Below are 24711 nucleotides of genomic sequence, written 5' to 3'. Positions count from 1 at the left end.
AAGGGGGGTGACTGCAGGTATGACAGGTATGTGGTGCTCGGGGGCTGGCAGCTGTCACACCTGCACTGGGTATTGGATGTCAAGGGAGGGGCCGTCCCACAATGACATTGGTGATGTGAGAAATGAGGTACTGGAGGCTGGAAAAGCCCCATGCACTGCTGGAGCCCCAGAATTTGGGTGGGGGGGGGACGAGGGTCCCACCTACATCTCCCCAGGGAAGGACATTTATAACCATCATATATATAGAACTATCATTAAAGTTGGATCAAAGGATCATTGAGATTGGAAAGGACCTTCAAGATCACTGAGTCCAACCATCAACCCATTGAGTCCAAACACCAACCCGTTGGGTTGATATATGCATATTATATATGAGATACACGTACAAATAAGATGATAGACACAAATATAATAATGAAATATGATATACCCAAATATAATAGTTAAATAGAGAGATACATAATAATTCCTGCTGTTTGGAAAGGGGCTGCCCTCTCCCTACGTGCAAAGGGAAAAGCCACATCCCCAGAGCAGTTCCCTTCTGCAAACAGCACATAAAACATCCTATCAATGAGACGTTAAAAGCCCCAAATCTGTGCTGACCCTTGCATCAGTGTGATTGGCCACGCTGAGCTCTGAGCCCTGACCCAAAGTTTGCTCCCAATTTCCCCAATACCCAAAGAGACCCAAATTTTGCTCCCATCTGCCCAATATCCACCCAGCCCCAAATTTTATTGTCGGTTCCCACCCAGACCCAAATTTCGCTTCCGGCCCTCACCCATCCCCAAGTGCTACCATAGCCAACAAAGTCTTTAAATGCTTTTATTCCAGACACGTCCAAGTGTTACACAAAGTGTTGCGGTCGATCAATCTGTTGAGAAGGTTAAAAAGAGACTGTGTGCGTTTGGGGGCTGTGCCGGGGTGTGCGGCTGGAAGACGTGGCCGGGAGCGAAGCCCCCGAGGCAGCCGTACGGAGCCACCAGGATGTCACAAGGGGCTGATTCCCAATGGGAATCCAGGAGGTGCCGGGAGCTGTGAGTGGGAACCCGGCGTAACCTGAGGTCTGCGAAGGCGACGGCTCCGGTTGCGTGGGGATGGAGAGAAAAGATGAGCGTGGAGCAGAAAGGAATGGAGCCGTGCCCGAGCTCGTGGAAGGAAAACTGAGAAAGGAGGCAAAGCAGATAAACAGCTCAGAAAAATTAAAAAAAAAAAAAAAAAATCCCCCCAAAGCAGTTTTGGGTTGTGAGAGCACATGGGATGTGAGAGCACGTGGGACAAAGGCGTAGAATATTTGTATCATAGAATCACAGAATGGTTGGGTCGGAAGGGACCTCAAAGATCACAGAACCACAGGACAGCTTAGGTTGGAGGGGATCTTAACGATTATCCAGTGCCAACCCCCTGCCATGGACCGGGTTGCCAACCACTATATCAAGGCTGCCTGTGGTAGGAGCAGGGCAGGGACCTATTGGGGCTGTTGTGCCACACGTTGGTACCCAACTCCCTCCATCCTGCAAGGGAAATCCAAAGGGATGTGGTTGGCAAGATCAGACTTGGTTACTTCCTAAAACTCATTCTGTAGGAGGAAGGAACCAACCACTGAGCTGTGGGCTCACTTCCTAACCCTACGGCCCACTGCAGGGCCAGGGCCAGGGGTGACAGCCCATGGGGAGCAGCCCGAGGACACTTCTTCCAGGAGGGAATCAAACTTCTCGCTGGCACCTTTTGCTGCAACCTGGTCCTCATTATTTCTTAATTAACATATCCAAGAAATCAATTAGCTGCGACATTTCTAATTAAATACTACTGGAGATGATCATCTCATTATTATTATCTGCTGAGGTGAACAACTTGATGTGTGAGGTGGGTTTTTTCCTTCCCATTTCTTCCAGTTCCCCAATTATAGGAAATAATAAATGCAAATGGTTGGGTTGTTCTCGCAAACCCAAGGCTCCTTTTGTACATTAGGAGAGTCGAAGAGATTAATTAGCTATTAAGTGAATGTGTATAATGTTATCATTAGCTTTTTTTTGGCACAATTTGCTGTCCTAATAAACAGTACTAATGTGCTATCGCTTTCCAGTGCCATGCTTTTCATTTCTCAGGCTGTACCAAGAGTTAAGCTCCATGCTGAGTCAACTTTTTGATCGGAGCCCAATTGCCAACCCTGAGATCTTGGGCAAAGCACGAGAAGGGCAAGGACGTTTCCCAATAGTGACAGCAGTGATTTGGGTGTGCCATGGTGAAACTTTGCAGGCTGGTGCCTCCCCAAAGGTCAGGTCGGTGTCTGCAGAACCATTCTGCTGCTTTTGCAGCAAGGGTCCCAATGCTGCAATGGCTGTGGGAGCTGCAGAAGCTTTGGTGGAGACCTCTGAACCTCGTGGTGGGGACACGGCCACGCTCGTGTTGCCCAAAGGGGAACCACACATCCACCAAAATGTGGTGAGCCTCCTCTTGCATCTACCTTGTGCTGCTCCCATGGCAGGGGAACACGAACAACAAAGGGACAGGCAGTAGGGTTGGAGCCCATCTCAAAAGTTGGGTTTCAACACTGCTGCCCTTATATTTATATATATATATATAAAAGTATAAAAAAATATTACATATATGCAATGCACCTATAGTCAGCAATATGTTCTGGGAGATGTAGAGCCAAACCTCATCTCTCCAGCCCCATAGCACACCCCACAAGCACTGCTGACACACGTGGTACTAAGTACTCTGCAATGCAACGGCCGTGGAGGATTTTGGAGAAGTTTAGGAACTGTGCAGGAAAAGCCCCTTTGCTTTCCAAACGCCAGGCTGAGCTGGAAGAACCAAGAGCTTGGGGAAGGCTGGGTCAGGAAGCAGAAGGGTCTTTCTCAGCAGAAGCTATCCACCCCATTTTCCAATACATGAAATAAAACAAGTTTGATGGGATTTATACAGGACATGAGAAACCTGGGCTCATTTAGACTGATTGTCACTTGTTGGGCAGCTGGGTTTGACCCGAGCTGCAATCCCCAAGTGCTGCTCTTCTGACATCCCTGAGGCCACTCCTTGCCCACGGAGCAGGATCTCTCTCTCATATTTCATAGGGCAGCATGTATTGGGAACCCTGCAGCCTGCTCTCCTCCAACCAGCGCCGTTGGCATTGCATGCTGCCTGCTCACCCCCTGCCGCACATCACTCGCTCCATCTGCAGACCCTGCAGGTAGCTGGAGCTCACTAGCTTTGATCAGTAATTACGATGCAAGACCAAATCCTTGCAGAAACCATCCCACTACAAAGCCTCGGTCACTCCCCTCCCCAAAGAAGAAAAAGACTGAGATCAATGAGTTTTGCAGCATTGCAGCAGAACGGCTGTGGCAGCCACAAAACCCACCTTGGAGGCTTTTGGTCCGCTCAGCCTTGGGCTCAGTTACACCATCAGAGCCAGCACGTATTTAAGCATACATTAAGCACGTGCTGACTGTACATTCATCTGATCTAGTGCATTAGAAGAACTCTGCTGGGTCAAATCCAGCTGTCCCTTATGCAGGTGGAAATGCAGAACTGCTCCATGAGCTCAGCATTCCCACCAGCGCCAGGGACCGGGAGCTGTCCTATCAGTAGAAGGGTTGGAGAGAGCTCTGCTGGCCTCTCCTCCCCTCCAAGTTGGTATGGATGTCCACAAAACTCTCATTTTTGACGTGCAATTATTTGATCCACACCAGTGTGGGGACAGAATCTGCTGTGCAGCTCCCACTCCCATGCATTGCAACGCATCCTTTCATATACATTCTCTGTCAGTGTAGATTTGGTTTCCCCTGCTCCCCCCACCCTCCCCCAGCCCCAACGAGTTGGCATTGGCATGATGGCAATCATTGCATTTGGCCGTGCTCATCACCACCACACCTCAAGCCCTGTAATGATCCCAGTGGCCACATTCTCTTTACACGTTTGGGTGAAAGTTACTGCAAAGCCAGATTACGGCCCCAAACTCAACCAGGAGGATGCTTGTGGAGCCACGGGACCACACACCCAGTGGGATGTGGCTCCTGTACCAGCAGTGCCCCATCACTGCATCCAAACAAAGGACAGCTGGACTCAAAGTGGAGCAGCTTCACTAATCCCTCATGGAACCCTACCCAGGTAGCTCAGACTGCCTTACTCACAGAGAGGACAAACCTCACCCATTTTTCTCATAGATCCCATCCCATGCAGGGCACGTTGGCTTTCCAGGACTTTGAACCCCTTGTTGATGTGCTGGGTGGCAGCTGGGGCAGTGCTGACATGGAATCGATACAAGACACTTATCAAACATCCTATCAAGAGCTTCAAAGCCACGCACCCGTCGGTCTCTGCAGAATGACTTTTGTGCAGTGTCAGTGCTGTGATTTAATTTGCATTGAAAACAAAATTTGCTGGGTGAAGCCTACTCCCATGGAGTTAGGTATAGCCATGTAACCATCCCGTAAAACTTCCCTCCATGCAGTGCTAGAAGTTTAGAGATCATTCCTCTGCTAGTCGTCTAAAGTGTTTGAATGTAGTTTCTGGCTGTTGCTAAGTTAAAACTTTTAATGTTAATTTTGTTGAGTGGTGTGAGAGGTGTCAGTTCTCCAAAAGTGTTACCCCACTCCCGCTCTCTGGGAGCAGTAGGACTATCGCTGAGCTCTAGGATTTGTGTTGTCTCGCTGCTGCGTTCTCTCCCAGTCGACATCTCACGTTTCCCCCTCTCCCTGCCCAGATCTTCCGGGTGGAGGGGTCTGCAGCTCCCCACTTACAACCCCTTGTTGTAGATGACGGTCTTACTGGGGGTGGCCATTGCGATCTCCGGCTCCAGGCGAGACGTCTCGATCTATGGAAGCAGAGGCAAAGTCAGGGTCAGCACCACGGAGAGCCATACATTAATCACAGAAATGTTTGAGTTGGAAGGGACCCTTCAAGGCCATCTGCAATGAACAGGGACACCCACAGTTTCATCGGCTGCTCAGAACCCCATCCAGCCCGACCTTGGATGTCTCCAAGAATGGTATACCACACCTTTAGGCAACCTCTGCCAGTGCCTCACCACCTTTACAGTAAACAACTTGTTCCTTATACCCAGTCTAAATCTCCTCTCTTTTAATTTGAAACCAGTTCCCCATGTCCTCTCTCAATACATTCTATTAAGGAGTCCATCTCCTTCTTTAGCAGGGTCTTTAACGTGCTTTACTCTGACTGAGCCTCAAACCACCCTTGTTCAAATGGACTTACACTGCACCAACTGATGCCACTCTCTGCCTGATAACTTTTGAGGAATTACAGAGTGTACAGGAGCACCACACAGATCCCACCCACCATTTTCCAGAAGAAATCCTTTCATTTTCCAAAGCCAGGGCTCTTGGCACTCTCCAGCAAGAAGAATCACAGCTGACCTCTGGGTGGTTTGATGTCACCAGTGTGAGACCAATTCCCACAGCCTGGAGGTGTTCAATCACAGAATGGTGTGGGTTGAAAAGGACCACGATGATCATCTGGTTTCAACCCCCTGCTATGTGTAGGTCACCAACCAGCAGACCAGGCTGCCCAGAGCCACATCCAGCCTGGCCTTGAATGCCTGCAGGGATGGGGCATCCACAACCTCCTTGGGCAACCTGTTCCAGTGCCTCACCACCCTCTGTGTGAAAAACTTCCTCCTAATATCTAACCTAAACCTCCCCTGTCTCAATTTGAAACCATTCCCCCTTGTCCTATCAAGGACCATGGTACTGAGGGACACAGTGCACGTGGTGGAGATGGGTTGGGCTTGATGACCTGAGAGATCTTTCCCAACCTTAATGATACTGTGATTCTAGCATCTGTCTTCCCATTACTACCATTTGTGCAGCCTAGACATCACACTCAGCATCGCCAGGAAGTACAATATGATGTACAATAGAGAAACAACAGTGTGTTGTCCCTACTCCTTCCCCCATCTCCATGAAGTTCCCATCCCATTGCTACACATTCCCAGCTGGATTTCCAGGAAGCTCTCCGTCACGTTGCATCCCCAGGAGGAGCTGAGTGTCCCCATGCCCAAATGGGACGGGGAGCCTCACGCCATTCGACTTTGGGAAATCCCATCCATCCAATGGGTGCTGCTGCTGACACAATGCGAGGAGCCCACGTTAAAAATCGAAATGCTTTTGAAAATGTTTAACCTAGTTAGACAAATTAGCAAAAATTTGTGCAAAACAATTTAGGTATTTAAAATATTCAATGTTTTTAAAAACTGGAAAAACTGTTCTTAGCTTTCAGCTGCAAAAACCCAACAAAATATAACATCAAAGCAATCTTAACATGAGGTGCAACATAACCCTTCAGCAAAGCTGTTAAACAGCTACTGAAGCATCATGGGAAATAGCACTTCATTTATTCAAATGCACATATGTCAGGTTTTTGCACCATATGTCATTCCAAGCTATTTACAGTAATAATTAAATCTTAATCAACGTTTAACCTCTGTAAAATGTTTGAAGGGATCTAATCACCCTTCAGACTGCACTAATGAAGGAGAAATATATAAACATAAAAAGAAAATGATGCATAGATAGCACACCAGAAAGAACAGTAATTGCAAAATTGTATTTCTTTTAAATATAATCAGCAAATTATGTAAAGTAAGCCAACGAGTATTTTAAGTGAAGACATCTTGGGTGTCAGAGGTGTGATCAGCTAATTTTGTACTGCTATCCATAACAGATGTAGCATATTTTCTTTTCGTGCCATTATTAGCAACTTCACCATTTCTTTCTGTGCCGAAACACAAAGTGAAGCATTGTGATGGGAGAGCACCCAGCAAAGGTAGAGGAGAGGCAATTCTCACGTCCAACAGCACTGACAGGATCCATTTTGAGGGAGGATTAACTCTGATCTGCCTGGCTCTGACACAGCTTTTCTTCCCATTGTTTTCCTTCTTCCAAACACAGAGGGGAAAATCTGCTATGCACTGAAGTTGGGTGTATTCACCCGCCAGTATGAAAACATCATGGTGAGAGGAGCTTATCAATGACTTGGGGTTGGGTAGACCAACCCTGACCAGTTGGGTGGCCCAACCCTGACCAGTTGGATGTCAGTTAGCAGGGCTTAGGGGCATGAGATGGCTCAGAACAGCAAAACCCAAACTTTGGTTGGGATATCTATACAGAAAGCTAATGGAGAGCCACAGATTCACAACATGGGTCCTCTGGGTCCATGAGTGTTGGACTTGCTCTCCAAAGGAAGCTCCACTGGACCCCAAATTAGAGGTCTGAAAGCAATTTCTACAGGGAAATGATGATGGTCTGGACGTGTTGAGTCAAGAAGAGAGAAGTTGAAGGCATTGGCACACGCAAGGAGAAAAAGTGTGTTGGTCCATTCATGCTGCCTTGGGATGCAACTCAAAAAGCAGTGTGGAAGACTCAAGTTGGGCAGCAGAAAGAGCACCCGAGAGGGAAGGAGTGAAGTATCACAACCAGATGTTTGGGGAAGGGTTGGTGGCTCTGAGGTGGGAAAGTTTAAGCACAAATCAGGTGAAACTCAGCAAGAATGGCTGGTTTGGAGATGAGTATTACAGAGCTCACCTAAGCTCCTTTCTGAAGGTGAGGAAGATGTGAAATAACTTTACTGGAGAGTGACTGGTTGAACTGGAGCAAACTGCAGATCCATTTCTGTTTGACTTTACTAAAGCAGATACAAAGACATGGAATTCCTGCTCTAGAGCCTCAGCTACATGAGCTCCAAGGGGTGTATCTCCACCAAGGAGGCAAGCACAGGAGAGACGAGTTACAAAGCACTACTGGTAGATCTGTTCATAAGAGCACTGGGAATTATTGATTCCTCACCCTGTGAAATCAAATGCAGAACAATTCATTCTTCCAATCCATCAGTTTCCTGCTAGAAATTGATATTTTCCTTATTTTGGTGCAGATTGCTGTTGTAGCTGCCCAGCATCCTGGACCCGCTCAGCCAACCTTCCTCTGGATATCATGAGAGAGCACAGAGGCCTTTATGCCATGTTTCTTGTGCCTGAGCTTCAAAGAAGACCCACAGCAGTGTCATTCTTGGTCATGACCATGATGGCAACTCCTCTAAGTGGGGATGGCCATCATGAATGGTTCTCCAAGGAAGAGGTTTTACGCTAAATGATAGGATCTGTCTCATCCTACACAGGGCAATTGTGTCCTTCCAAACTAAGCATCCACATGGGAACTGTGTCCATCTTCTTCCTCTCAGTGAGGAAGATCTACTTGTGCTGGGTCAAAGGATGCATTCCCTCACGCTTTGCAGAGCCAGGAAGGGACCAGCATCAAGATCCCTAAAAGAAGTGGGTCTTCAACAATGACACCAGAAGAGCAAGAGGGATCCAAGCTCACAAGAAGTATATGGGGAAATGTGGTGTATGAAGATCACTGCTGGAGAATGATGAGAAGGGGCTGGTATGTGGGGAAAAAAACAGGTTTTGAGGCTGATGCAGCCATCAGTGCAGCACTGACCACTTGTTATCCTGGCATACCAGCACAGGGGATGATATAATGTTAGAATCACAGAATCATTAAGGTTGGAAAAGAGCTCTAAGAATCCCCAAACCCAGCCCCACCCCACCATGCCCACTGACCACATCCTTCAGTGCCACATCTCCATAGCTCTGGAATACCTCCAAGGATGGTGACTTTACCACCTCCCTATGCAGTCTGTGCCAGTGCCTGACCACTCTTACATAGAAAAAAGTTTCCTAATATCCAACCTGAACGTCCCCTGGTACAACTTAAAGCCATTATCTCTCATCAGATCACTAGTAAGCTGGGAGAAGAGGTCAACCCTCACCCTGCTACAACTTCCTTGCAGGTCACTGTAGGGAGCAATAAGGTCTCCCCTGAGCCTGCTCTTCTCCAGACTCAGCAATCCCAGCTCCTTCAGCTTCTCCTCATGAGGAAGGGGCAATTGCTGCATTTCCCAAGAGCATACTGAAAGCTTTGCTATAGAGGCAAGGACATCCTCGCTGGGGACATGGCCAAAATGGATCTCCAAACGCAACCAGAAAAGTGGCACTGCAAAGCATCGCAACACCTGAGAGCTGGAGGATGCCCTTCATTTCCCTCCAGCAGATAACCAAGAAAGCAAGAACAAAACAAAAAACGGTGATCTTACTTAAGCAACAGTTGATAGCCCAGCATCCCCCACGTAATGCAGGCTGACCTGGTGAATTCTACCCCCGCTGGGGGAACAAAGCCATCGAAGGGCACCATGAGAGGTGACTCCCACCACGCACGAGCTCTCTTCCCCCCATCTCCGCCTTGCAGTGGGAGCCTCTCTCTTCTCATCAGCACAGACAAGGCTAATTGGGGTGATAAAGAACTGGCTCCGAGTGCTGGCGTGGGCTGGAGGAACAAATGGTGCGGTGGTCACAGCTGGTGCTGCGGAGATGGGAGGGAGCGGGCGCAAGGCTCCGGCGGTTCCGCCAGCCCGGGGCTGTGAGCAGGGCTGTGTGTGTTTTGCATTTGCTGCTGACACGGGTGTAACGTACATGCGCGTCCGGTGAGGCAGAAGCAGGCAGAAAGCAGATGCTTTTTGTTTGGGGTTGATACTCATTTCTATCCCAGCTCGGGAAAAGGTGTAGAAAGGAATGTGCTCCTCCGAGTGCAGGGAGAGAGATAGGTCTAGGCTCGCTGCCAGGGATCCTGCGACGATATGGAAGGCAGCTAGGGGAGACAGGAGCAGATGGATTTGGCATACAGCTCATCGCTCAGCCAAAAAGAGGAGGGGGGGGAAGAAGAAGGAAGAAAGCAGCCAGTTTTGGTAGGGGGAGGGCCAGGCAGCCTGGCGGATGCTGCATCTGGAGGAGGGGGAAGGCACGATGGGGCTGGTCACTGCGTTGCCACACTGAGGCTTGGTCATGGTTTGTCGTCTGCAAGGGTCTTCAGGGCCCTTCAGGAGCCATTTGCCACCTTCTCCTCATAGAGTTATAGAATATCTAGGTTGGAAGGGACCGTAAAGCTTGTCCAGTTCCAGCCACCTGCCATGGGGTGGGTGCCCCCCATCAGATCAGATCACTCATGGCCCATCTAGCCTGTCTTTGGGCACTTTCAAGGATGGGGCACCCGCAGCTCTCTGGAACCTTTGCCATCAAGCCCAACTCCTGATCCAACATAGGATCACACAAAATCATAGAATCATAGCATCATTAAGTTGGAAAAGATCACTAAGACCATCAAGTCCCACCATCAACCTATCACCACCATGCCCACCAGAATATGTCCCATGCCCCAAACCCAACATCTGAAAGCAGTGTCCCAATGCTCTCTGAGCTCCAGCAGCTCAGAATCATGTTTACAATCCTGTGAAGCCTCTTCCATACCCATCAGGTGCAGAACCTTTTTCTAACATCCAGTCCCTTGGATCCTGTTGCTGCTAACAGAGAGAACCAAGGCCACAAGACACCTCTGCTCGTAGCTTGGTGCAACCATGGTGTGAAACCACCGAGCTCTTTCATGGTGGGTCACATCAACCCCTTCCACCACCAACAAATGCCCACCTAACGCAGCTCTGCAAGCAGCAGAACCTCATTACTCTGGTTTATCACACACTTCCTCAGGGTCAAAAACCAGTTTCTTGCCCAAATGTTATTCTTTCAGATACTTCAGATCTTCTTTTCATTGACGGCAGCTCCTAGTCCAGCAGCTTGCTCCAACTGATGCTGAAACGTTTACACCAAAAGTGCATTTTGGAGCCATTGCCTGACATTGATTTTATCCCCATTTTCTCCACCCTGCTTGAAACAACAAGGAGGGAAGCAGAACACTTGGCTGTGCTGGCTCCTGGGGGCCATTGGTTTCAGAAGGTTTCTGTTTTTTGTCATGGATGCTGTGACCACGAGCATCCATCTCGTGCTCTCTATGGGTCAAAAAGAAAAACAGAGGCTCTTTTCAGACCCAGACAGAAAAGGGTTTGAATGTGGCCACACATGCACAGCCCTCTACAACATCTGTTACAGACAAAGTACGTCAGTGGCAGCGCTTGTGCCACAAGCTGTTCACACTCTATCACATCTGCTGACACCTCTGCACCGTCCCCTGGAAACGTCACTGCTTTTAGCAAAGCACCAAATGCAAAGTGTCAGCAGCACCTTGGGTGCCATAGGGCTTCTGCACTGCAACGAGCAGGAATATCCCCATACTCAACAGATGTTCGGATAGAGATGTGCAATTGAGACAGCTACAGCTTAAGATGTTACCGTCCTCACCTTAAATGGGAACAACTGACCCTGCCCCGAAGCACAACAGGAGAGTCTGCAGGATTTATGGGTCAGTTATGGGACAGCACCTTCATTAAGGGGGGTTTTGCCTCCAGCTCTATGAGCACGCAGCTGCCAATGCATGGAGCTGCAAATGAGCGTACCACAGCTTCTCTAGGAGAAAAATTGTATGTGTTGCTTTTGCACCAGAAGTAAGCAATTTGGGAGGGAGGAAAGGGAAGCGCAGCATTTTAGGCTCCTGCCCATCCAGGCTGGAGCAGAGCAGTCTCAATGCCATGAGCTCCCACTGCCCAGCAGCACACCAATTTCCGGCGCTGTAGGAATGACTGATGGCAGCAGTGTCAGCAGGTGGGATGATAACACAGGGCAGCAGGCACCTAGGGCTGCAAGGCAGCTCCGGGTGCTGGGCATGTCCCTGCCTGTAACACAGCTATTCAACAGCCATTTTTCAACCCTCAGCTCCTGCCCTCGACCTGGTCACCAAGGCACAAAGCATCCCACGATGCCAAAGAACACTCCTGGTGTCGCACAGGAGGACATTGGTGATGAGCAGGATGCTGGGATGAAAGGAACACATTCCCAGCAGGTCAGACTTGGGCTTGGTTAGCAGTGGGCTCTGCACAGTGTGTTCAGACCTTCCAGACTCCTAGAAGGACTGAAAGATCAATCCCCTCAACACCACTGTCTTGGAAGACACTGAAAATCGAGGGGTCCAGTTGTTCAGGGAAGGAGAGGATTGCCTGCAGCACCATCATAGAATCACCACCATAGAATGGCCTGGGTTGAAAAGGACCACAATGATCATCTGGTTTCAACCCCCTGCTATGTGCAGGGTCACCAACCAGCAGACCAGGCTGCCCAGAGCCACATCCAGCCTGGCCTTGAATGCCTGCAGGGATGGGGCATCCACAGCCTCCTTGGGCAACCTGTTCCAGTGCGTCACCAGCCTCTGAGTGAAGAACTTCCTCCTAATATCCAACCTAAACCTCCCCATCTCAGTTTAAAACCATTCCCCTTGTCCTATCACCATCCACCCTCACAAACAGCCGTTCCCCCTCCTGTTTATACGCTCCCTTCAAGTACAGGAAGGCCACAATCAGGTCTCCCCAGAGCCTTCTCTTCTCAAAGAGAAGAAACACCAAGTTCTAAAACAAACAAGCAAACAAATACAGGCTTTAAATAACAAGACCAGAAAAAAGCCATCACCTAAAACACAACCCTGAGAACTCCCCACTGTAGAGGTGAGGGCTCTGTGGGCGTCCCGAAATTTCCCTCTTGATGGAAGTGAGCAATTAGGCTCATCCCAGCCAGAGCCCCTCAAGCGGTTGTGTTGAGGAAGAGAGCATTTGTTGCTGCTTGGTGAGAATGCTGAACCCTGCAATTCTCCAGCTATTAAGGAGGAGCTGAATAGCTGTTCAGGATTTAGGGGTATTCTTACCGCTTTAAAGAAGCAAAGCAAGCTCCTCAGGAGCACAAGCCTTCATTGCACTTCCTTCCCTTGAAGGACTAACAGCCTCATTAGAAACAGCCTGCTAGATTCAAATGATTTAAAAAGCAATTACAGATAATTATATACACTCGTGCTTGGGAAATGTGATTAATAACCCATTCTCTGCAGTAACAACCAAGCAGGCAAGTCTGGACAACTGGCCGCCTTCCTCTGCTCGTATCCTTGATGGCTCACTTGGAACAGTCAGAGGCAAGGTTGTTTCAGATGAGCTAAAATGGATGTCTTTGAGCTTGCAGAAAAGGAGTTATGCAATAACTGGAGAGAGGGGTAAGCCAGGGAAGTGCCATGGATGGAGCCAGCTGTCCCAAATAAAGACCAGCTGTTGGCGATCAAGAAAAGAGCCCAAATTTTCAGACTGGGCTAATAGAAGGAATGGAAAGGTGCTGGCATTCAGGCGAGCAGGAGCTTGGGGGATTGCATGGAGCAGACAGTGGGACCATGTCTTTGTGCTGCCCTGTAATAAGGGCAAAAATCCCAGGGGCAGAGCTTTGGAGCTGCTCTGTTTACAAGAGGTGCTGCTGAAAGGTGTCCTGAAGAAAGACAGCAATTAACAGGCCAGGAAAAAAAAAAAAAATGGCTTCTTTCCACAAAGTGCCTTTTAAGTATGTTTTTTTGAGCCACTTCAAGGGTTAATGTTTAGCTGTTTATCCGGAGTTGTCGGATGTCAGCTCTTTCTTTTGACTCCTAATGGCTTATAGCCATCAGGAGGTGAAGACTCCTCAAAAGAGATGGTGTCAGGAATGTTTTTTTATGCCCACCAGCACCCACACACCTGCAGGAGCCTGTGCTTGCAGGATAGATAGTTTACATACTTGAACCTGTATCCCAGGGACAGAGATATAAACATGAAACCAGATCCCATCCGACACCGCTGCTGCAGCCCCTGGGCAGTACAAAGGAGTCCATTCTCCCACACCCACTCCAATGACCACAAAAAACACCTTGGGTTGAAGCACTGCTTCCCACTTTCAGCTTTGCTGGTGCAGGGTCTGATTTTAGGGCTGGCTCTTGTGAAGTTTGGTGGTGAAACAAAGGACCTCTCTCACGAGTAGACTTCAAAAAGCCGTCACAAATCAAAGCCCCTCGGACAGGGAAGGTGAGAACAAAGGCAGAGGCTCCCAATCAATCAGAGCACTGCTCACTCGTGACCTTCCCCAGCCGAGGGATGTCACTGAGCCTCGTAATTACACTGCAAGGTGCAAACAGTTGTAAACCTCACCGCTGCTATGTGATGACCCCAGAGACCAGATCCTTCCTGCAGGCAGAGCGTGTCCATGTTCCTCCCATGCTCAGACCCTCCGTGCCCTGCTAAGCCGCCAGCAGTACCAGCACAGGCAGGGATTGGGGGGGCAATGCCCCTTGCTACAGAAAAAGAACTCAGAACTTTAAGTTACATTAAGAACTTTTCCTTAAAGTGACGTTTGGATGAGATTAAAACCTTCCCCCAAAATCAGCAGTTGAGCTCAGGGTCAGGTTCACGTTTCTTTCTCCTGTGCAGGAGGTTGCAGACATCACACAGTCACCTTCTTGGCACGGACTTGGTGGTGCCATAGGACTGAAGTCCTGTATCCCTGTGACATTAATGAGAGAAGGGCTGAAATCAAGGCAGAACTGGGTACGGAGCACTGCTCCCATGGAAATTCATGGCCAGGGCTGTGGTTTGGTTTGAGACAAGAAATAACTCACTGCAAAATGAGTTAATGATGAACACTTCAGCCCCCAGACTTCAGGTCCGTGCCCATGCTGACAGCTCTGCCAGAAGTACAAGACAGATATCCTTGCTTTGTGGCCACCAGTATCAAATGATCAAGCAAAGGCTGAAGAGATCTCTGCATTCCACTGCTCAGCTGAGGCACGGTCCTGTCGTGCTGAAGGAAGACATGGCTCTTCTGCAACTCAAGACAAAGGTTATGGTCCTGCAATGCCAAATATCAGTTCAGATAAGCCCTGGGAGTGACAAATGGAATTAAACTAGAGAGATTCCAGAACGGAACTAACAACTCCCTGAATACTTATAAATGGTCTATCCCTATGGGCTGCATTGGCATAGACCAACAGGAGCCAGAATCAGAGCTCAGGCTCTGGGGACAACATGTATATCTGCAAGGGCTAACAGCGGGCACGGTGGTGACGATGGATGGTGGTTGGACTTGATGACCTCAGATGTCTTTTCCAACCTTAATGATTCTATCAATAAAGCTGGGCCAGTAAACCAGCTTGTCTGGGTTTACAGGTAGAGATCTAGTTAGTTTACGACTTCCATGGGCTGTTATTTATTTTAAAAGACAACCTAACGACCTGCATTTGAGTTCTGTGCAATCATTTCCAGCCTTTGTGTGCAGTCATGGCAGTGTCTGCAGCATCCTGCTGCTCCCCAAGCATCACCTCCTCTGCCAACACTTTCCCCTTCCAGTTGCCCTTTATGTGAAAGGCACCACTCGTTTGTCCTCCAACCTGACAGATACGAGTCCATCCTCAATGAAGAACACTTGATGCACACCCTGTTAAGCACCACCCTTCATCTGTAGGCCAGAACATGGCTCAACACATTTCTAAATGTGCTTAGGCTCCAGCCTCATCAGCATTAAACCATGTAGTGCCACGTAAACCCTGGGGGGTTGTGCTTAAGTAATGGGCATTAATGGGCTCACAAGAATCACCTCTACATTTTTAGTTCACATGGAAAATACAGATACTGCTGTCTATGTCACTAGTTACTTTGTCCTAACAGAAACAGTACGTAGGGAAGAAACCTCAAAAGAACCTCTTAAGTCAATGAAGGAGCATCATCTGTATGGCATTAGGAAGCCAAAACCTCGGGGTATGGCTTGAATCTTCTTCAGTCCTTGGCAGACACATACAGCTGAGCTTCCTGCCTCCTGCCAGTCCTTCAAGACCTCGTGCCATTTCTTCTTTTCTAAGCAGACTTCCTTGCAAGGTCAACCTCCAACCCAAGGGTAGACTTTGACCAACACGCTCATGTTACCAGGCTCTCCAAAAAACCATTCCTCAAACCCAAAAGCAAAGAAATACCACAGAACTCACTTCTCAAACATTTTTCCCCATGGCAGCTGGCAAATCCTTTCCTTTGCTTCTCATCCAAGTTGGACAAAATTACTGCAGAGAATCCCTCTTGCTCCCCTCCCCCCATGCAATGCAATCCCAAGGGAGAAATGGTTTCATGGGGACCCCCTGCTGTCTTGCATCTGATTTCCCTCCTAAGTATGGTATAGGGAAGCGTCTCGAGGGCTACGGCTGTGACCTCCATACAGCTCTTTTGTCAAGTGCCATTTCATTAAAAAATCAGCCTTTTAACTGTGGACACATTTCAACCTCACCAAATCTGCTAATTATTGACAGTTGGTGAAGAGGAGATTTCACTTGTTCCTCCTGTTAAACTGCATCTAATTAGTAATTACTGGTTCACTGTCATCTTTACTGCAATAATCCCACTGCACATTGGCTCATTAACCTTTTGCTTTTCTAAAGCAGCCTGCCAACAAGATGAAGGCTAAAACAGATTGGAAAACAATAGCTCAGCCTTGGATTTTAGGCTGTTTATTCCCCTTGTCCTGGAGATGCAAAAGGAAGATTATTTTTAAGAAAAGGCTTTCAGCTGCAATCAGCCTAATTCCGGAAGATGGCTTGTTTTGCCCCAACTGGCTACCAAGACCCTTTAAACTCAACCTGTGGTGAGGGCACGTGTATGATGACCAATGGAAGGGTTTCTCTTCCATCAGCTCTTGTCCGAGCTCCACCTCTCACCTGGCTTTATCCTTCTTTTATCACCATGACACTTGGCACGGGGCAAGGTAAACTCTGCAGCCCCCTGGATGCTCAACAGCATCCTCTTGGATGATGCCGAAAAATGAATGATCTGGATGAGCAGGGACCAAAGGGAGGAAAATCAGTGGAGCAACCCCATGGTTATTTCTTTTGCTGCTACACTGAATTTCATTTGCACAAGTCCCATTTTCAGTTTGGAACTGTCACAGCTGTTTCTATTGGCAGTGCATAGCTGAGTAGGAGTTGTCAGTGGGGATGCTGTAGGATAGGCGGCTAGAAGAGAGATTCCCCGGGGGGCATGGGAGGCAGTTCAAGGTTGTGGGCTAAATGCATTAACTAGATGATTCTCCTAAACTTAACAGCAGTGAGTTATTTAATGCATATTGATGTATTTAGGTGCTGGAGTTAACACTATGTTGGGATAAAAGCATGTTTCTGAGTGTCTTAAGCGTGCTCCGTCTCGAGGACCCATGTCTTCATGGCTCACACTAAAGTTTTATTTTTATGAGGTGATCTTCAGCACCATAAGACCTAGAAAAAAGCTCTAATTCTAGCATGCCAGCAAAGGGGATTCCATCTGTACGAAATCAAGGATGACTGGAGGTATTAGCTAAGCCCATGAGAAGGTCTGGATGCATTCTTTTTCCCAGCATGTGAAGGCTGTTCAGCTTCAGAATTTTCATTTAGGTGATACTGATGTTCCTGTATGCAATCAGAGATGAATCTTGATTTCCCTTACACTCCTTAATACAGGAGGCACGGCTGAGGCACTTTGCTTTAAATCAGAATCAAGCTGGGGAGAACACTCATTCAATGCCAGATCATGCAACCAGAGCATGACCACAGTGCTCTGAGGTTGGCAGGTATTTGGCAAGCCAGGGAAGGGGCATTTAGTTGACACTTGATAATAATTCTGCATTTATATGGGACATATATTAGATCTATCACAAGGATACTTAATTCTGCTTGCAAACTCACCCTAAGTTTGAAACATGCTCCGAATAGAGAGGATCAAATGTAGCCAGTCAAGCTCCCATGCTAAAATAAGAACTTGATAACACATCAGCTTCTGTGTTTGCCCCTCTGACTAAAGAAAATGGACTGTGAATGAGTGATTAAGGGCAGAATTTGGCCCATTTACAATTCCTGAAAGGCTTGCTGCTCGGACCACAGTCATATTTTTGGAACAGAAAACACTTATTACATCTTGCCATTAATAATTTACTTCCTGAGCAGAGCTCATCACAACAGCATCATCTTGGTTGTGCTGTACTCAGAGCTGCTTCACCTGCTGCAGTTATAAAGAAAAGCAAAGACACACATGAATACATACATACTGATGTACATACACATAGAGAGGTCACTGTTCAAACATCCAGTGGTTTTGGAAAGACTGTTTCAGGTAAGTCATTAGGTGGTCCCATGTGGAGTCAGACATGATGATCCTTACGGGTCTCTTTCAACTTGGAATATTCTATGATTCTATGATTCTAAGTCACTTACTCTGATCACTTGAGCATCTCAGAGTTGCTGACCACTGGGTCACTGTCAGTGAGGAAAGGGAGAAATGGCCTTACACATTTTCACACACATTTATAGTGATGCAAACCTAACAGGAAGACTGATCAGACAAAGGCTGCTTTGGAAAACCTGATTTCTTGGAGTCAAAAGATCTGAGGTCCAGCTGTGTGCACAGAGCTAACTCCAGCTGAGCAAGGACAAGACCCCAGCAGGTGAGGAGCTACACCACCAGCTGCAGTGGTTTCTGTTCATTGACATGACGTGTGGGCAGGGAGCACGTCATTCTGTTTGATCTACTAATCAGCACTGATTCATGTTTACACTGCAGATAACATTTCATCTGCTTTTAGAAGGTCATTTTCAAGTGATGCTGTATGGTTTTCAGTATTGCCTGATGCCTGTGATTTGTATATCCTCTGAAGGAAGCTAGACCTTTATTTTTCTTGTGGGCTAGGATTCATATAGCTGTTAGCATCAACACCATTCTCCAAGCCACAATATCAGATGCGACGTGATATAGACTATCAGTCACTCATAAAGCTCAGTACAAAACGCAAAAGGACCTTGTGAGCTTCATTTTTACATAAGGAACTGAGACAACGGATGTAATGAAAACACTGAAAATGTGCTAAATCATACAGAATTTTAGGGTCAGTTTCTTGTCTCTGTTGAAAGAATGATTTGGTTTGGCCAAAGTTTTTGAACACGTGTGTCATCGGTGAGAAGGGAGAAAATAACAAGGAGTGCTGCTATGGGTTTGAGAAGACACAGATTCTGAGAAAGTGGTAAGTAATTGTGAGACTAAGACACAGAGACTAAGACAGAGACCTCTAGCTTGCATGGGGAACTGCAGAAAGGAAGTTGTGTGAATTCAAACCTGAAGTTGCCTCTGGAAGCAATGAATACATGGGACATCATTTTGGGGGATGAGTGGCAACGTTACTTCTGGGGTCGATGACCACTTGCCTGTTTGGTTTTCTCAAAGAAGGACTTTCAGGAAAGTCCACTGCTACCTTCTTGTGGATGAAGCTCCTTTCCCTGGAACCAGGAGCATAACACAGTGCTCAGTGTCCAAAGGGAACCATGGATATGTTCCTCCAAAAGGTGTTGGACCTGGAAAGAACCTTCATAATGAAAACCTCTGAGCAGAACTTGGGATCACAGTAGATAACTGATGGACAGGGAATTAAAGCTGAGCTCGTGCCAAAATGACTAACGCGTGCTGTGGATGTACGAACTCAAGCAGAAGCAAGCAAATCACACAGCCCTGTAACTGGTACTTGTGCAACTTCTTACTGGAATACACGTCTGGTTCTCGTGGAAATGCTCCAAAAAGGATGTTGACTAATTAGAAAAAGTTTAAGAAAGAGCCACATGAATCATTAAAGCATCAGAAAACACGTCTTTTAGCAAGAGGCTCCAAGATTCAGATATATTCTGTTTCTTAAACAGAAAATTAAGGGACAGTTTCATCTCAGTCTATAAACAGCTAGAAGAACAACAGAAAATTTGTAAGGCGTTTTTCAGCCTTGCAGACAAGTGTACAGCGAGATTCCCTGGCTAGAAGTTGGGGATAAACCCATCCAGACAAAAAAAAAAAAGGAATTAACCAGTAGAGACCAATACCAGTACAACGGAATTGACCAGTAGAAACCAATGCAAATCAATTTTTGAAACAAACAGAACTTACATTGACGTATTACCCAGGAGAGCAAAACAAGCCACAGCACTGATAAGACAATCTGAGACATCCCACTGCAGGAAGCAGTGCACTGACCTCGGACATCTGTGGGAAGAGACTGATGGCCAAGGGGAGAGCCAGGCCAAAGGCAGCGAGGCACACAAGGCTTTGGACTGGGAGAACCATCCGGGGACGGGACCTCAGGAGCGATGTCCTGGAAAGTAAAGACTCTGTTAAACCATTCTGCAGATAAATTAGTTCATGCCATCATCCAAATGGACATCAGTGTTCAACCAAACCCACTGTTCTCCCCCATAGGTGGTGAAGGTTGCTCTTAGTGAGTCCTCCCAGCTGGTGAGAGCAAGTTCAAGCTCACCCACAGATCTTATGTCATAGAATCAAAGAATCATTCAGGTTGGGAAAGATCTCCAGGATCCCCAGGTCCAGGTCCCCAGGTCCAACCCCAACATCTCCGTGGTTCTGGAGCACCTTCAGGGACTTAAAACAGGATCAGTTCACACGTTTCTCCCATTTCAAATCATCCCACAGCGGAGTGAGCTGCACCCAAGGTGATCTGGCCGTGGACAGGCATTGCTTGCTTTAAGACTTTGCAGACTGTTCACACAGAATCACACAGAATGGCCAGGGGTGGAAGGGACCTCAAGGATCATGAATCTCCAACCCCCCTGCCACATGCAGGGCTACCAACCTCCTCATTTAATGCTAGACCTGTTGGGTGAGCAGAAGGAAATCAGACTCCTGAGAGACACTGTGAACACTGTCAGCCGTATCACACAGCCGTACTGCAAAAGGCATACGACTTTGTTAATGTGGTAATAAAGTAGTAAACTTGACAATACCTTAATTTGCTCAAAATGAAACATCTGCAGAGTGGGTGATAAGGATGCTTTAACACTAGCTGTCCTCAGGGGGTATCTATGAGTTCAGGAGTTGTTAAGAGCAAAGTGTAAAGATATCATGAGGTCAGGTTCTGATAATGACCCATTAAGTGACCCTTCTGATGCAATTAACACCAAAAGTCAGGGACAAGACCTTGCTAATAGAAGATGGCAATTTGTGTATATTTAGGGATACAGGATCTCAGACAGTTCACAGATGCCAAGGGTGTCACATATAATTCAGTAGGGATTTGTTCTGAAGCTAGCTGCACCAAAACTGCATCAGGCATTCAACTTCTTTCTACCAATCCAAAACAAATGGAACTAAGACAGCAAATATTTGATGATTTTTGAGTATTCAGAGCATTTTAGCAACGTGGAGAGGCAGCCACAGTTGCTAGCTATGGCCTTTGTTCCTTAGCCACAATGTTCATCCCCACTCTGACCATCCTGCGGATGCTGATGAGGGCATCAAACATGGGCAGAAACCTCCAGGTCAATGCCTTTCCACTGGGATGGCAGCACAAAAACACGTCAGGCAACATTTCTCACACCAGGGCACGCCGTTAGCTTGGGGTAAAGCCTGGGTTATTTTGCAGGTGCATCTCCCTGTGCAACCCATGCGAGATAACAGCTTACCTCAACCCCCGCCTGCCCTGTGTTTACTGCAGGCTGTAAGCAGGCACCTGATGAATGACAACGGAGCAGCTGATGTGTGGGAACTCGTTACCCTGCTGTCTGTGTGTCTGCACACTCAGACTCTCCGCCCTTTGTTAGCAATCCTTGCCGAAAGCTGCCTTGAGGACTGGTGTAGTAAGGAGGGAAATGTGTAACAGGGGAGGCAAATGGGATCCAGAGCTCCTCAAACGTCTCAACTCCTCGCTAATTAGCTATGGAGACACAACTGATCCTATTGATTTGTGCTGTGAAAGACAGGCTTCTCTTTTCCAATACTCAGCTACCTCGTTTGGCACAGAACATGACCAAAGCACAGCCAGTAAGTGTTTGTCCGAGGAGAAGAAGCTTCTGCTCCCTGCCTCGTGCCACCAGCACTCACTAGCTCGGGTGCCATAAATGAGACATTTGAGAACTGCCAGCAATGAGCTGTGATAACCTGTCTGTGGGATGCACTGCTGGAAGTGATTTACTCTGCTGCTTGAGTTGCTGTGCTCCATGAGGGCTCTCGTGGTGCAAATCGGATCAGCCTCCTTCGAGCCTCCTGGAGCACAGCTCAGAGCCCAGACATCACCGCCTGCACCACCCTGACACCTTCATTTGGAAGTTGCACCCTCTTCAATTACTGCCCTGCTGGGGACCTTATAATCACCCCTGTAAAAACCCAACCAATTTAAAATGATTCCCAGTACAGCCCCCAGGTGTGACTTCCAGAAGTGCTTCAGACTCAGGCCAGTTCAAATTACAAGGGCTAACCTCTTAATTAAGAAGAGTTACGGCTTGATTTAGAAAGGAGAGGGACCAATTAACACATGCAGTGTAATGTCTTAATTGGGATTCAGATTCTAAAATTTGTGTAGTTCAGAATAAATGACTCATAATTAGTTGAGAGGTCACTTTTCTTCTGTCCCCAGGATCTCTGCTCTCGACACAGATCTCCAAAGAACTTCAAGTTAAATATTGCACGCTGCACTTTGTTAGCTGTCAAATGCTGTCAAATGCAATCAAAACCCTCTTTTCACCCATTAGCTTCCCCATTGGAAGTGGATGATTAGACTTTGGTCCCTGGAGGTGCTCAAGAAATGTTTAGATTCTGTACTGAGGGACATGGACAGCAGGGCAATATTGGTGGTAGGTGGACAGCTGGACTGGATGTTCTTGGAAGTCTTTTCCAACTTTGGTGACTCTGATTCTATGCTTCCTAATGGCTTCATTGAAGAGTATTATATTACAGCAGGTTCAAAATAAATGCAATGAGTCACTATTTGCTGAAGAGTTAATTAATTTACAATGCTGCCCTCTGTCTCGAGGAGGTCTGAACCTCCAGATCCTGATGGCACAGCTTTGCCATTGGCATCTTCTAAAGCAGACTGCTTTATTCAGAAGACTTTATCTTCTCTTAATTCTGCAGAAGCATAACATGATGCTATTCCTCCACGGGAACAGTAGTTCTATACGCTGCCATATGCACAGGCTAGGAGTGGTGAAGTTCTGGTGAACTAAACCTTGTTGGCACTCAGACTGGACAACAAAGGGATGAAAAGCCCATGTCAAGAGAAGGTGTCATGTTGGAAGACAATAATATCCTCTGAAAGAGTGGTCAGGCTCTGGCACACTTTTCAGGGACTGGAGGAGCCACCATCCCTGGAGGTGTTCCAGAACCATGGATGTGGCACTGAGGGACATGGTTATAGGCATGGTGGGGGTGGGTTGGGCTTCTCCAACCTCAATGATTCTATGATTCCATATGGTCTATCGTTCCTGTTTCAGATGCTAAGTTATTGCCACCAACACTGCCTCTCTAATGACCAGTATAATCACAGAATCACAGAATTGTAGGGGTTGGAAGGGACCTCCAGAGATCATCGAGTCCAAGCAATCAGTGTTTATGCATTTGCCTTTGGATGGAATAAAATGGGTATTTTTGCAACCCTAACCCTCCTCCCTTTCTTTCTTCTTTTTTTTTTTCCCTTAAGGTTCACTCCTGCCCACAGCAAAGTGTTGCAATGAGATGAGATCCCTTCCAACACGAGCCATTCTATGACTCTACAACTCCTCAGACCCTTTCCAAGTCCCCTAATTCTTATTCCTTCTGCAATTTGCTTTCACAAAATGTGCCTGGTGGATAGAAACAAGCAGCACCACACCGGGCAGCTTCTGGCTCATTGCTCCAAGGTAGCACATGAAAGGAGATGCCTAAACTAGCTCAACCCCACGGATGGCATTTCAGTATGCATGAGTGTGCACGTACGTGTAGGTACACACACAGCCACACGCATGCTTGTACAGACAGTACATCTGCTCCGCAGAGACAGCGTGTTGTAGATCTTGTAAATACACCTTCATTCAACTTTCATCACATTGTTCATTAGTGGTTTAAATTTTGCATAATTTGGCAGCTGCCTCTGGCGTTTTTCAAGAGGTACTGTAATTTATTCCATATGGAAGTCAGTCGCTGTACTAAAAAGGAGTTATCGGGTTCAGTGAACCAGAGCTGTATTTGTCTAGGAGGAGGTGTCAGATGCTAAACTAAATATGACAGGAGTTAACCAAAGTCTCCCAGCTGACAGATTCTGTGGGGTTTCTGTAGTGTTTGGTGTAAACAGGTTCAAAGCTAATACATACATCGCAAGACGCCGCGATGCCAGCGGGGTAAGGAAAGCACAGGGGGCTGAAGCTTGGGATATCCCAAGGCATCCAGGACTTAAATGGCCCATGAGACACGAACATAACATGGGAGTGGCTGTCAGACCCCACGTGGTGCAATGCCAAGTCCGTGCTCTGCTCAGAACCTCCCGATGCCAGCACCAGGTCTTGCTTCAGAGAGCCCAAATGCTATCTGCAGAATGGTTCGGAGCATTCATCTGGGGTAATTTGGGGAAAGCTGGGTTCCTCCACGGACCAGGGGCTCTGGCTGCCATCGGTCCACCCAGACCACCGCTGTCCTCTGTCTTTGTCCATGTTGAAGACAATCTCCTGCTCCAGCAATGGACCCAGTGCTTGCACCAGGGGAGGCAGCAGATGCAAACGGAGTGATGTTGGGGGATTTTTTTTTGTTGTTTGATTGACATAATTAAAGGAGCAGTTTCAATGTTTACTCTGGAAACAGCCACGGCAGTTTAAGGTGTCACTGCTGGCAGCTGTTTAGCTCAAACAAACTTTACAGAGGGTTTATAGCTGGATGGAGAGACTTGAAGAAGAGGAAAAGCACCTGCAGGAAATGCATTCTGCAAACACCATCAAAAGGATAAGTCCAGCAAAAGGTCGTGAACTTGAGGTCCAAGAGGATCTCCATGCCCATTTCTGCAGTAACAGATGTAGCTGAAGCTTAAGAAAGCCACCCCCATGGAACCATGATCTGAGCACTGACTGTCCATCACGAGAATCCATCACTCCTTGAGGTCCCTTCCAACCCAAGCCTATG

At 47.4% G+C, this 24711-nt stretch overlaps 1 protein-coding gene across 6 annotated transcripts in view; it reads right to left on the bottom strand.

Annotated features, from left to right (window-relative positions):
• Window positions 1-2588: 2588 nt before the first annotated feature.
• Window positions 2589-24711, bottom strand: part of SFXN5 (sideroflexin 5) — a 77157-nt gene continuing 55034 nt past the window's right edge. For 4 of the 6 annotated variants that reach the window (XM_090139924.1, XM_090139923.1, XM_090139922.1 and 1 more), the window contains 2 exons: window positions 19810-19927; window positions 2589-4819 (listed from right to left, as the gene is read on the bottom strand). In XM_090139924.1, coding sequence (XP_089996050.1) covers window positions 4742-4819; window positions 19810-19927 — 196 coding nt within the window. In that variant the 3' untranslated portion in view covers window positions 2589-4741. The remainder of the gene's footprint in view (window positions 4820-19809; window positions 19928-24711) is intronic. The other 2 variants (XM_031588120.2, XM_090139925.1) reach the window with 1 other exon arrangement.

The sequence above is a fragment of the Phasianus colchicus genome, chromosome 4 (genome assembly GCF_987193195.1).
Source record: "Phasianus colchicus chromosome 4, bPhaCol1.hap1.1, whole genome shotgun sequence".
NCBI classification, from domain to species: domain Eukaryota; kingdom Metazoa; phylum Chordata; class Aves; order Galliformes; family Phasianidae; genus Phasianus; species Phasianus colchicus.
The sequence above is the reverse complement of the archived record's forward strand: the minus strand, read 5'-3'. Positions and strand labels throughout refer to the sequence as shown.